Source organism: Suillus subalutaceus (assembly GCF_016647625.1).
Source record: "Suillus subalutaceus strain FC151 chromosome Unknown DFJ58scaffold_86, whole genome shotgun sequence".
Classification (NCBI taxonomy): Eukaryota; Fungi; Basidiomycota; class Agaricomycetes; order Boletales; family Suillaceae; genus Suillus; species Suillus subalutaceus.
The window spans coordinates 100,434-113,349 of NW_024540335.1; the positions used below are offsets into that span (position 1 = coordinate 100,434).

The following is a 12,916-nucleotide window of genomic DNA, read 5'->3' on the forward strand; positions in this document are numbered from 1 at the left end:
TGTCACTCAGCATGCACAAATTTACGTGTGTCTAACATTTGGTGTTAGTCGATATAAATACTCACTAGAAAGCACTTAGACTGACTCTCATTATTATGTTGCCAGTCGCTCATCAAGGTTCCAATTACTGTATCCTCCACGCCTAAATAATACCAAGCACCATAGCATGCACTTACCCGAATCACATATAAATTATAGCTGGCATTGTCCTTTCGGTACGAGCACCACTCTGACTTTAACTGCCACTGATCTCATCAATTTGTCTAAAACTTGCTACCATGTCTCAAGAAACTCAACATTGGTATGCCAATGAATCTTTGTCTGATGAGAGGACCACATCCATGCACAGTGTTGTTCAAGGGTCGATTTCTAATCCCATTCAACATCGGGCTGTAGTTGAATCAAGACTGCATCCAGAGGTGAGTTTGAGAGTAAATGATACTACCAGCACTAACAACTGAGGCATTGTCAATGTCTGCAGGGGGTCAAGAGTGCGCAGCTCGAAAACCAGGCCCTGAAGGAAAGACTCCATGCCGTGGAAGAACAGAACAAGGTACTCTCCGCCAATAAGAGACATCGCAAGCAGGACAACACAGTTTCCAAAGATATTCTAGCCTTTGAAGCAGAACTAAAGATCTGCGCGAAACAATATGGCCTCATGATCAATATGTTCCCTCCACCAGCAGCCCTGCTCAAAGTGACACTTCCTAACCCTGTGCCACCGTTCAACACAGCCGCTCGGTATGCCACTACAGGCTTGCAGGAGATCGCAACTCTGGCGGAATTGTACGACACACTCCCTCAGCACCTGCACCACCTGGTGCCGATGAACCGTTTTTCACATGTGGTAATGCATTCTCTCAAATTGTCATACTTTATCTTACTTATTGATACTGCTATCTACAGTTCTCAAAGGTGCTTTGTGCTGGCCATGCCTCTGAGCTGAACAAGCTCAGGAGTGCAGCTGGTCAAATTTTCAATTTACCCCAGCATTACTTCACAATATCACACACTCGTGATATGGAACCCGAAATCCGCCAGCTACTTGGCATCACTGGCAAGGCTAGCAAGTCGTACCCCCTTTTGCCACCTATGTTCCAGGGAATCTCATTGACCGCACTCGCAAAACATTATTTGGTAACTGGCAGCCTATTGCTAAGGTATGTGCTATTCAGCTCATTCAATTTCTATGTTTAATCTATACTCATAAATCAACAGACACTGAGCTGCTGCCTCAAGGGCAGGACATCGCTCTCTAACCAGGGCAAATGACAGGGCGGTGCTCCACCTAATGCAGTTAAGTGGGGTGTTACAGCGGTAACGCCTGGGGCTGTGGCTTGGGCTATCATCACGGTAAGTCCAGGCCTTTATTCATTAAGTGCTCGTCTTGATTGATTCGTTTTCAAACACACGCTCTAATAGAACATATGTCTACTATCACCCGACCAAGAATTTCCTCAAGAAGGCAAGGGGAAGACCTCGTGAATCAACTATGGCACAGTCTTTGCGTTCTTTAAAGAACTTCTCACCTGCGACTGGGAGAAGCCTCGCCTAAAGGGGATCGTCAAGAGTATCAATAACTTCATTTTTGAACGCACTTCTTGCCCTCTCATGATCTTAATACCAGAGATTCTGCTGAAGATCTTCAAGAAGAGATGTGTCTTGCTCGACTTGGATTGGCGGCAGAGGCAAGGGACTCAGAAGATATGTCTGACAATGAAGAAGGGGACAAAAATGCTAGCATTGATAATGTCCTTGCTGAAGCTACAGGCACAATCACTATACATGAACCGGATGAGGTTCCTGTACCTCCTGGGCCTATGATTTCAACAACTGACACCATGACATCAGCTCTCACTGTATCAAGCAACTCCAGCTTAATCACTGGCAGCAGTCCTTGTGTTTATGATGGACCAGTTGATGAAACAGAGGTAGTTGTGATCGAAGAAACTAATATTCAGCCTGTCAAGACAAAGTCTAAGGCTGGTCGATGGCCCAAAAAGTCGGCAGTACTACAGGAAGGGGATGTCATTGATAGCAGACCTGCTGCTGCCCCTCAACGCGGCCACTCGAAGAGATAGGTGGTATCACGATATCACTAACTTGAATATTACTACTCAGATTCCTATTAATTTAATAGCTACATTTTTTTCTTCTGTTGATTTTCTAGTTATAGTTACGATCTACATGCTTTCCACTCACCTTCTGATGTTTTCTCCAATTACAATGACACTTTGCAATCTGCGTGTGGTGATTATGTCAGCATTGCAATGAACATTAGTATGTGTTTTGTTTTCTCTTTTAAACTTGTGATTCATCATTGAAAATGCCTCTAATTCCTGGACCTGGATTCAGACCCAGGACCCATTGAACCTTTTAAATTGTCGCCACTTCTGTCACTTCTGAGAGCTTGCCGGAATTGACATTAAATCTGAATCATCTGAATCATAATGCTTAGACTGATAATTTTCTATTACAGGTCCAGGTCAAATTGACTCATCGCACATCCGCATTCCCTCTCTTCACAATACAGAAGTTCATTCACGACCCTTAAAGTGCTCTGAACTCTGTCTTCACCATCGCTTCCTACGCCAGACTCCCAGACCACACCACAAGCGATCTCATTCAAAAGCAGTGTCAGCAACCTTTGAATCTGGACATGGACAGTGGCAGCGTGTCAGAACTCGAGGACAACCTTGGTGGAAGCTACACTGCTTGCATCGATGAAAGGCACAGCAAAAGTGAAGATGAAACTAACGGAAACAATTTATGCACTTACTCATTCTGGACTGGTTGTAGTGGTGGCGCAGTGTCTCATGAGCATAAAAACTATCTGCAGTAGAGGATTTGGAAGAGGACAAGTCACCTTTGCCCACACCATTGAAGTATCGCACTCATAAGCCTGTTTCACCTCCTCCCTCCTGCAGAGCACCTCAATTTAAAGTCCAGCCTCATGCATCATCAGTGCAATGCTCACGTTCTCCCCCGCCTGCACTTCTTTTACCAATGCCACCTGTGACACCTCCCCGTAAACCCTTTCTTCATGCGCTACCATCTCCCTCGAATTCTATAGCTAAGAAATATGGCCTACTCGAGACTCCCCTGATAACCCTTTCCTTGCTGGCGAGGGCGAAGCAAGCGTATCTAAGGCAGGCGGCTGGGAGAGCAACAATGACGAATTGCCCATTGGAGAAGCACCTGGGTGTGAAAGCACGCCCACTCCAGCACCAGTATTTGAGGAGAAGCCAACGATAACCCATGTCTTGTGCATCTTTCTAGTTCTTGGAACTATCTACCTGCTAACCACTTCATTAGCCAAGGCCAAAAAGCAACCTTCCACAACCCCCAATATCATCTTACCCCTGAAGCCATTGAGGCATCTAAACTGCCAATCGATCATCCAGACTTTGAAGTGGGTTAGGCATGTGCCCCCAGGTTCTTTGCTGACAAGCTTAAGTGCAGACCCTGTGACTGCAGCCAAGCACCTGAGCGTGAAAGTACACCCACTCCAGCACCAGTATCGGAGAAGAAGCCAACAATAACTTACGTCTTGTGCGTCTTTCTAGTTGTCATAATTATCTGCCTGCTGACCACTTCATTAGCCAATTCAGAGGCCACATCACATCCATGAGCCCAACCTCATGCATCATCAGCGCAGCGCTCGCCTTCGCCCCCATCTACACTTTTTCTACCAAAGCCACCCATGACACCTCCGCTCTTCCTTTGTGTGCTACCATCCTCCTTGAATTCTAAAGCTAAGAAATTCTATAGCTTACTCAAGACTCTGACCCTTTCCTCGCTGGCGAGGGTGAAGTAAGCACATCTCTGGCAAGGAATTGCCCATCGGAGAGGTGACACCTGAGCATTGTGAAAGCACACCGACTCTAGCATCATTTGTGAGGAGAAGCTGACAATAATGTATGATTTTGCATTTTCAGATCTACCATTCACTGTTACTGTACCAGCGACCATAAAATCAACTTTTTGTTTGTGAAACTGATTGTAATGTACAACCACATCTGTTGTAATGCGCGACACAAGCAATATTACAATAAAATTATAATGTGCAATGAAAACCTATTATAATTGATAGCTGTGGAAATAACTTGAATTGGCATATGCAACGCAAACCCATTATAATGTGCAAAATGCAAATCACAATTATATTACAAAATCATCGAAAACATGCTAGAATTGGAAATGCAATGAGTATTACAAGTGGAAATGCAAGGATTACGGTGTCATTAAAATCGGTTTCACAAACTGTGGCTTCTATTGCAATGAGTTGCTAATCACGTGTTATATTGGGACTATTACAAAGCATCCTAATCAGTTGAAATAGATTTGTGAGATTTCCGACATATGGTATGATGGACGACGACATGGCGTCGGCACAAACGGCACCTGCAATTTTCAAACTCCACGCTTCGCCTGCCAAATTTCTCCGAGATCGACCAGTCTGACTACGTCAAAATTTCCCACTCTCAAAGGACGTACGTCAGACTGGTCACGACTCACGAGTCTAGCCAGTGGCAGTGATTTCCTTTTTTGTCACACGCACGTGAAAAAAATCGCCACTGACATTGGTTTCTCAAAAGGCTGTAAATTGTTACTACTACTTGTTCAACACTCTGCAGATCTGAATAGTGTTAACCAGGTTGCAGAAAATTCAAAGTGATAAGTCGGTAGCGCCGAACCTTCTCAGTTGCAAGGCCTAAATATATTAAATTTATCAACTATGACTGAGCGTAAAAAGGCTAGGAACTTACCCATCTCGGCAGTTCCCCCAGTGTTGTCCATGTGCCATGCAGCTCAAATCAAGCTCAATATGTCCTCTGGGCATTACCATTGCAGTCTGCGGAGTATAAAATGCATGTCGGAAGGCAGGAGGTACCCAGAATAAGAGCCGACGATTAGGTCCTACCATCCACCCGTCACTTTCCAAGGAAAACGAGGTTGACGTGCAATCATGATGGGAGGTGCGCTCAGTTAACTCGACGGGGTTGCACAGCGTGTGCTTTGGATTCGATGAGAAGCAAATGAAGTGATTTCTATCCAAAGAAGATGTAGAACACTCCTGCAATGGCAGCTTACTAGTTGCATACCAGAGCCGGATAGTGCCATCCACTGAGGCAGACACAATGCGGGTCCCATCCGGCGAGAACGAGACTGACCTGATCCCACCAGTGTGCCCATGGAAGGGCTCGCCAACTGGCTGGCCCGTCGTTCCATCCCACAGCCGCACGGTCTTATCCGATGAACCAGATACAATGCGAGTTCCATCCGGCGAGAACGAGACAGAGTTAACCCAGGTGGTGTGCCCCCGTAAGGGGTCACCGACTAGCTCCCTCGATGATGTTTCCCACAACCGGATGGTCTTGTCATACGAACCGGAGAGGATGCGAGTCCCATCCAGCGAGAATGAGACTGAGTTAACCACACCAGTGTGCCCCCGCAAGGGTTCACCAAGTGGTCGCTGTGTCTCTACTTTCCACAGACGGACAGTCTTATCATCTGAACCAGACACGATGAGAGTCCTATCAGGCGAAAATGAAACGGAGTTGACCCAGGCAGTGTGCCCCCGCAAGGGCTTACCGAGTGGCTGCCGAGTTACTGCATTCCACAGCCGAACAGTGTTATCCGATGAACCAGACACAATGTGAGTGCCCTCCGGTGAAAAAGAGACGGAGTTAACCCAAGCAGTATGCCCTCGCAAGGGCTCGCCAAGTGGCTGCATTTTTACCGCATCCCATAGTTGCAGGGTCTTGTCATGCGAACCAGAGACGATGCGAGTCCCATCCGGCGAGAATGAGATGGAGCTGACCAGACCAGTGTGCCCTCGCAAGGGCTCACCAAGCAGCTGCCCCGTCGCTACATCCCACAGCTGGACAGTCTTATCCGTTGAACCAGTCACGATGCGAGTCCTATCCGGCGAGAATGAGACTGACAGCACTCCCAGCCTATGCCCACTAAGCACATTCTGAACAGCTGCCGAGTCCGACACCACACGAAGAGTGTTCGGAAACATTGCGGTGAATTTGGTAGCTATCGGCGAATTGGCAGGCAAGAAAGGCAGCGCTGATACATACAGGTGCGGCGTGCTGTACAAAATGATGTTGCTGAAGGTTTGAATAAATTGCTGCATGTCCATTGCAGTGGACGAGACATCTTCGTATCCGGAATGGTGCTGTGGTTGCACATGAGTGTTTCGTTTATGTGCGGTAACCATGCGCTTACCTTCAGCCACTGGGTAATGAGCGACAAGGCGGAAACTGCATCACTGGTTGCTTTGATGATACCAACGACCTCGAGCCAAAAGAGCAATCGCTCATGGCAAAAAAATTTGGTTGCTTCCTCCGCGAGCTCTGTGTCAAAGTCCGTTGCCCGGAGGTGCAAAGCCCAAAATCGACAAGAATAGGACAGATGTGGAGGAATGTTGCTTTTAACTCGTTCTTGAAGCTCGGGGTCTTCATGGTTAGGCAGGTACGACGACTTCAATTCACAGATGTTGAAGCGAAGTCCATGTTCCATCGCTCGCAGTGATGCAAATGCAAGATCGCGTTGCACCGCCGACACATCGACAAAAAACTCTCCGCTGCATTCTGGGTCTGTGAGGAACTCGCGGAAGGATGCGTGAAGTCGGATGGGGGTAGATAGATTGGTCGTCCCGCTGAGGAGAGATCCCATGCTTTTTACCACAACCTCCACCCCGTAATGGTCACCTTCATCTGGATAGTGGCGGCGCACGGCATCCATGGAATTTATAGGGAGGGGTTCAGCTGCGCCGAGGATCTGTCCCATCACAGAACGAAACCTAGCTAGCTGCATTTGCTGAAACTCCGCATGTGTATATGTATCCGTTCGCATGATATCTGCCAGAATGAAGTGATACATATCAGACAACAAGTGTACCCGCTTGGCAGGATTGCGGGACACCACAGCATTGAAGGAATCCCTCGGAGATAAGACAGAAAAGGGCGATTTGATGGATTCACAAGCAAGACGCGCCCATTCGAAAAGTCCATCGGCTAGCTCAGCGAGGACTCCAAACTCTGTGTCCCCAAAATCCGACAGACCCTCCAGCTCCACCGATACGTAAGCGTGAATATCGCGTCTAGCGACCTCTGGTGGTATATCATCCATGGATATCCGTAGAATATGCGAAGTACCATCAAACTCAGCGTCAATGTCGCGAAGCGGACGAGAGGTGACGATAAAGCGGACACTGTTTGGGAGTGCCGTAATCAGGGGAATATCCGGGTTTCGAAGTTTACCAGCAAGAATGCGAAGAAGGTCACATCGTGTCTCGACTCCACCGCTCTCATCCAGTGCGTCGATCACGATCACAACTGGTGCCACATTTTGTCCAGAGAGCTTCCCCAGCGGTTCTATAAGAAGCTTCTGCCACTGCTGAATGATATCCCGCGTGTGTTTGAGTGCACTGGCATTCCTGACTGCATCTGACAATGCCCGTCTCATCCCCGGATCAAGTTCAGCTATGTCACGTGCGATGGTGGAGAAAATCTTTTCATGGAAACGGTCTGCATCTTTATGCCGGTCGAAGCCGAAACATGAACTAAGTCCGCCAAGTTGGTTCCACCGGTAGGCAATGGTGTGGGCAATGGCTGATTTGCCAGTCCCAGCAGGGCCTGATAGCCATAGCACTCGCGGAGTATCATATGAACTGCTTTGAATCCATTCTTCGATCTGGGAAAGAATTTCCGTGCGGGTCCCTGGTAGACATTGTTTCCTGGAATCTTGTCCCGCACCCGCAGCATAAGCCATATCACTGAAGTCTAGTATTTCATCTGAAGAGTATTGAGAGGTTGTAAAGTCGGAAACACATCCCGATCCTTACCTGTACAATGGACGTAAATAGCTAAGTTGCGAGAAACTTGATCCCGGAAGGTTTGCATCAGTGTATCCAACACGTCACTGTGTCGTTGAATTATATTATCTGTTTCTGAGACAACATTCTTCCCGACTCTCCTCCCTACAACAAAGGTAGAAGATTGAGAACACGCAAATCTTAATAGTTGTTAGATACTCACAAAAGTCCTTCGTCTCCGAATAATCTCTGATGAAATCTGCACATTCAAGGGTCCGCTGGGCGATCTGTTCAATGATACCATGCATCGACGAAATCTGGCCAAGCGTCTCGTCTTGTGTTATGAAGTTGTAAACTTGATGCAACTTGTTTAAGAGACGAAGTACCGCTTCATCGCGATCCCGTTGAGCGAGAATAATCTGCACGAATCAACTGCTGAGCAGCAGCTGGGAATGAGAGCGAAACCAAGCATACTTTTGATGCAGAAATCAACATCTCCAGTCCCCCTTTTGCATGTGGATGTGCCTATGGAATTGGATCAGTTCAGTTCTGAATGAGAAAAACGCCACATGCATTTGCTAACGTCCTGGCAACACTGTCGAATTTTCTGAGAGTTTGAAGATTCGTAGCCACGTCTGCAACCTTCGAGGATTTAGAGAGTATAGAGACTTATGACGAGATTGAGCACCTACCTCGATGTTCGGAGCGCCTTCACCGTCGACATTCGAGAGAACGGGGTGGAGGTTGCGAGAAAAGTGCTGGTTGTACCATTAATTTCAGTCTTATTCTGCAGTAGGATCACAACTCCGCGTCCTCGTCGACTTACAACAATCTTTTCAGTTAGACCATTCTTATCCTTCCCCAGAAACCGACGGACCAAGTTGCCACGGCGTCGGATCTGTCAGATTTGAACGATACGTGACTCAGTGCAACAAATTCCAGGAGTAACTTTATGCTCATGGCGGCCTACCGAACTTTCACCAGGAATTGCTTCACGGAATCCGAGGGCTTCTGGATCTGGCCACGTATCTCTCATAAAAGGTTGGTGTACATGATCTTCGCTCATTGCGAATATGTGAGGGTCGTAGTGTGGTGTGGACTCCTGTCATGGTCTGAGCGGAGAAGGAATTGCAGAACGACCAACAAGCGCCCGGGGGCAACTCGCCGCACACACTCAAGTTGGTGGGTCAGTCAGCGGTGCGTTATAAGCACGGTCACCAAGGTCAGTTCGAGAAATGCAGTCTGACAATCTTGTTTATGTTTCCCAAGGACGTACTAACATCAGGCCTGAACTTGAAACCGCTTAGCCCGAATCTCACCAATTGAGGCACCACCGCAGTACTGGAAGACGCGACGGGCCTAGTAACTTAGTACTATCCTCATGATTTCCCGACACCTGAAGGAGTTCGACTCCACTGCTTTCCGGATTGCGGATGTACATGCTTTTATCTCTAGTTTGTGCGGAGCTAATCCTCATACGTAGATTAATCCATATGCGAAGACAGCAATGAATATCTTGACTTGCGCTTCCAAGGTTCGCTCCCACCGTGGCGGCATCCTCAGCTTTGCATGTTTATGAAATCATGTCTTGTGTGTGTAGATGATCCTCGATCACCCGGACAAAGATGATGTTCTTTCCTGTCTGCTTGCGAAGGTCTCGGAAGTCTATGCTTTAATGACGGAAATGCAAGAAGTGGCTAAGATTGCATCCACGCTAGAGATATACGGGAAGTTGGCGCGACAGATGCTGGAGTGCGCCGACTTCATCGTCCATTACACAGAGACAAAGCGTGAGTCAATTGTGCTCCACCGTTGCCTAAGGACTTCATGTGACATCTCTGCATAGGGAAACGACTTGGCAAGGACATCTACAAAGAAACAGATGCCGCGATTCAGGGCTATATTAAAGTTCTTGATAGTCTTATGCCACAATTGCGCGAGCAAAAGGCTCATAAGATTGTCACTCTCCACCGTGCAGGTAAGGGTTACAGCAGGCTCGAACTCACACTGAATCCCTGACATTCGCCGTTCTGTGATCTAGCCGAGGATCTGGGCTTCAGCGACATGGTCTATACAGCCTGTGCCGGACTAGATATCTCCAAGTGTTGCCTCTCAGGTACTCGGGAAGACATCCTGTCCAAGATCAAGTCCTGGGTCTACAGTACGGGAGAGGGTGTGCCACGCGTCTTGTGGTTGTCTGGCGCTGCAGACACGGGCAAATCAGCCATTGCCCATACAATAGCCAAGTGGTCTAATGAGCTTGGTGGTCTGGGAGCTTGCTTCTGCTTCGACCGCACATGGGGAACGGACCACCGTGACAAGAAAGTGTTCTCCACGATCGCACGCGATCTGGCTGCTTACGATCCTTTCGTAAGGCGTGCGCTGCGGCGTGCATTTCATGACGACAACACGCTCAAGCATACTACAGACATCGCAAGGCAATGGCAAGAATTCGTGGTCGGACCAGTAGGGATGGTCCCGAAAGCAATTACTTCGCCCTTCCTGATTATCATCGACGGATTGAACGAGAGTGGTGAAGCAAATTCACGGGAACAGATACTTCGCTTGCTTTCGAGCAAGCTGGACGCTACTGATTCCCAGCTATCCGAACTCCCAGACAACTACCGTATTCTCGTCACTTCCCGTCCACTAAAAGACATTCATGATGCCCTGTACGCCGTGGCACATGTTCAACATATTTCCATGGATGATATCCCACCTTCATCCACAGAACGCGATATCCAGCTTTACATCTCCGTCAATCTGGCAGGCCAATTCGACGGTGGTCATTTTAAGACGCTCGCTCAGAAATCTGATGGTGTGTTCGAATGGGCTCGCCTTGCCTGCGAGTATATCAAGGATACGGTCGGGGTGGGCCTGGATCCGATGGTCCGTTTCGAACGTGTACTTGCTGGAACACCTGAAAACCAAGCATATCCATTGGATGTTATGTACAGACACTTCTTAGCAGAAATTATGCCAGAGGATGAGCGTGGGGAAGTTATTCCCATGTTTCGCTCCGTGATGGCGCAAATCCTTGCATTACAGGAACCGCTTCCTATGTCCGCGTTGACTGCAATGCGACTCCATTTTCCATGCGATGCTGACCGTTATGACGTGGTTCGGGTCATCGGGTCATTGGACTCGCTTGTCATCGGGGTTGCAGACTGCCAGATCTCCATACGTCTGCGCCCGTCCTTCTATGACTTCCTCACAGATCATTCACGGAGCCACGACTTCTTCCCCGATGTATCATCGATACAGACAGATCTCGCTTTCGCCTCGCTCGGAGTCATGGAGTGCGGACTTCACTTTAATATCTGCGCTTTAGAGAATTCTTACCTGCCCAATTCTGCTGTCCCTGATTTGCAGACACGAGTAGAGGCGTCTATCCCAGCTGAATTATCGTACTCATGTCGCTTCTGGGGAACACACGTACAAGCTGTGTCCTTCGAACCAGCCCTTGCTAAGGAAGTCGAAGATTTTTCCAGCGGAGAACGCCTGCTCTTCTGGCTGGAAGCACTGGCTCTCATGAAATGTGTTGATAGTTCAGCAGAGTCCCTCTCATCTATCTCAGACTGGCTGAAGGTACGTAACTGGATGTTATTGGGACAAATGGAACCTCACGGATGGTTGTAGGATCATGTCAGATATATGGATATCATTAAGGCCGCCAGGGATGTCCAGGAATTTGTTCGAACTTTCGAAGTCACTATTTTACACAGCACTCCGCATCTATATTTGTCCGCGTTACCGTTTTCTCCGCCAGAGTCGATATTTAGAAAGTTTGCTGCAAAGTTTCCTCGCACTCCCCGGGTCACTGCTGGTCATGTCTCCAAGCGGCCTCTGATGGAAAACGTACTCCACAGCCATGCCCGCATTATGTCGGTTGCAATCTCGCGAGATAGCACACTCATTGTGTGTGGAACCTACGACGGAATAATCCAGGTGTGGGAGAAGGACAAGACACTGGGTGCTCTTCTCCGAGGGCACATTGGCACAGTTTGGTCCGTCACAATCTCACCAGACGGAACACGCATTGTGTCGGGTTCAAACGACAAGACAGTCCGGGTGTGGGATGTGGGAACTCACAAGGCAGTGGGGTTCCCCTTCCAAGGGCACAATGATGCCATTCGGTCTGTCGCCATCTCACTAGACGGAACATTTATTGTGTCTGGTTCAAACGATAAGACGATCCAGATGTGGGATGTGAAGACTTCTGGGGCATTGTGTGACCCTCTACGGGGGCACACCGACTTCGTTCTATCTGTTGCGATTTCATCGGACGGAAACCGCATCGTTTCCGGTTCAGCCGACTGTACGATCCGGCTGTGGGATGCGAAGACTGGTGATACGTTGTGTGGTCCTCTACGAGGGCACACTGACTGGGTTCAATCTGTCGCACTCTCGCCAGATGGAAATCTCATCGTGTCTGGTTCAGGTGACATGACGATCCGGGTGTGGCATGCAATTACTGGAAAGGCATTGGGTATCCCTCTCCAAGGGCATACTGACGATGTTCTGTCTGTTGCAATCTCGCCAGATAGAAAATACATCATTTCTGGTTCAGCCGACAATACAATCCGGATGTGGGATACAAAGACTTTTAAGGCAGTTGGTGCTCCTCTTCGAGGGCACACTGACTACGTTCGGTCTGTTGCAATCTCGTTGGATGGACAACACATCGTGTCTGGTTCAGACGACACGAGAATCTGGGAGTGGAATATGGAACGTTTCAATCAACAAGCCTTCGAAGCACCTGCGACATATTCATTCTCTAACCTGATTCCCACTTTCTATCCCGCCCCCTCTCTTCCCCAAGTTTCTCGCACCCCAACTTTCCTCACTAAGGACGGATGGCTTGTAGGTCCCGAAGGACGGCTTCTCTTGTCAATCCCGCACCATTTCTACCCTTACATTGTTCACGACACTCTGGTGATATCCAATGATTCATTCCAACTGGATTTGAGCCGTGTCACACATGGCACATTATGGCACAATTGTCGGGAACAGGAAGCTGCATCGTGATCTCTCTCTTAGGTTGCGCCATGAGATATGTGACGGTCATACAATACAAAGCTGAGTCCA

General features: G+C 48.3%; 3 protein-coding genes across 3 annotated transcripts; 2 read left to right on the forward strand and 1 right to left on the reverse strand.

Annotated features, from left to right (window-relative positions):
* Window positions 1-278: 278 nt before the first annotated feature.
* On the forward strand, window positions 279-2,081 carry DFJ58DRAFT_843266 (uncharacterized protein; the record flags this gene model as incomplete). The annotated part of the gene is made up of 7 exons (XM_041392942.1): window positions 279-301; window positions 350-419; window positions 482-847; window positions 907-1,137; window positions 1,276-1,353; window positions 1,423-1,481; window positions 1,628-2,081. The coding sequence occupies 7 exons, from the start codon at window positions 279-281 to the stop codon at window positions 2,079-2,081; spliced, it is 1,281 nt and encodes a 426-aa protein (XP_041241672.1).
* A 925-nt stretch (window positions 2,082-3,006) lies between these two features.
* On the forward strand, window positions 3,007-3,753 carry DFJ58DRAFT_891863 (uncharacterized protein; the record flags this gene model as incomplete). Its single annotated transcript, XM_041394767.1, has 5 exons — window positions 3,007-3,028; window positions 3,079-3,265; window positions 3,316-3,412; window positions 3,458-3,552; window positions 3,603-3,753. 5 exons carry the CDS (start codon window positions 3,007-3,009, stop codon window positions 3,751-3,753), a joined length of 552 nt encoding a protein of 183 aa, XP_041241673.1.
* Window positions 3,754-8,316: 4,563 nt separating this feature from the next.
* Window positions 8,317-8,894, reverse strand: DFJ58DRAFT_843268 (uncharacterized protein; the record flags this gene model as incomplete). Its single annotated transcript, XM_041392943.1, has 5 exons — window positions 8,317-8,353; window positions 8,412-8,470; window positions 8,521-8,586; window positions 8,655-8,726; window positions 8,799-8,894. 5 exons carry the CDS (start codon window positions 8,892-8,894, stop codon window positions 8,317-8,319), a joined length of 330 nt encoding a protein of 109 aa, XP_041241674.1.
* Window positions 8,895-12,916: the final 4,022 nt, after the last annotated feature.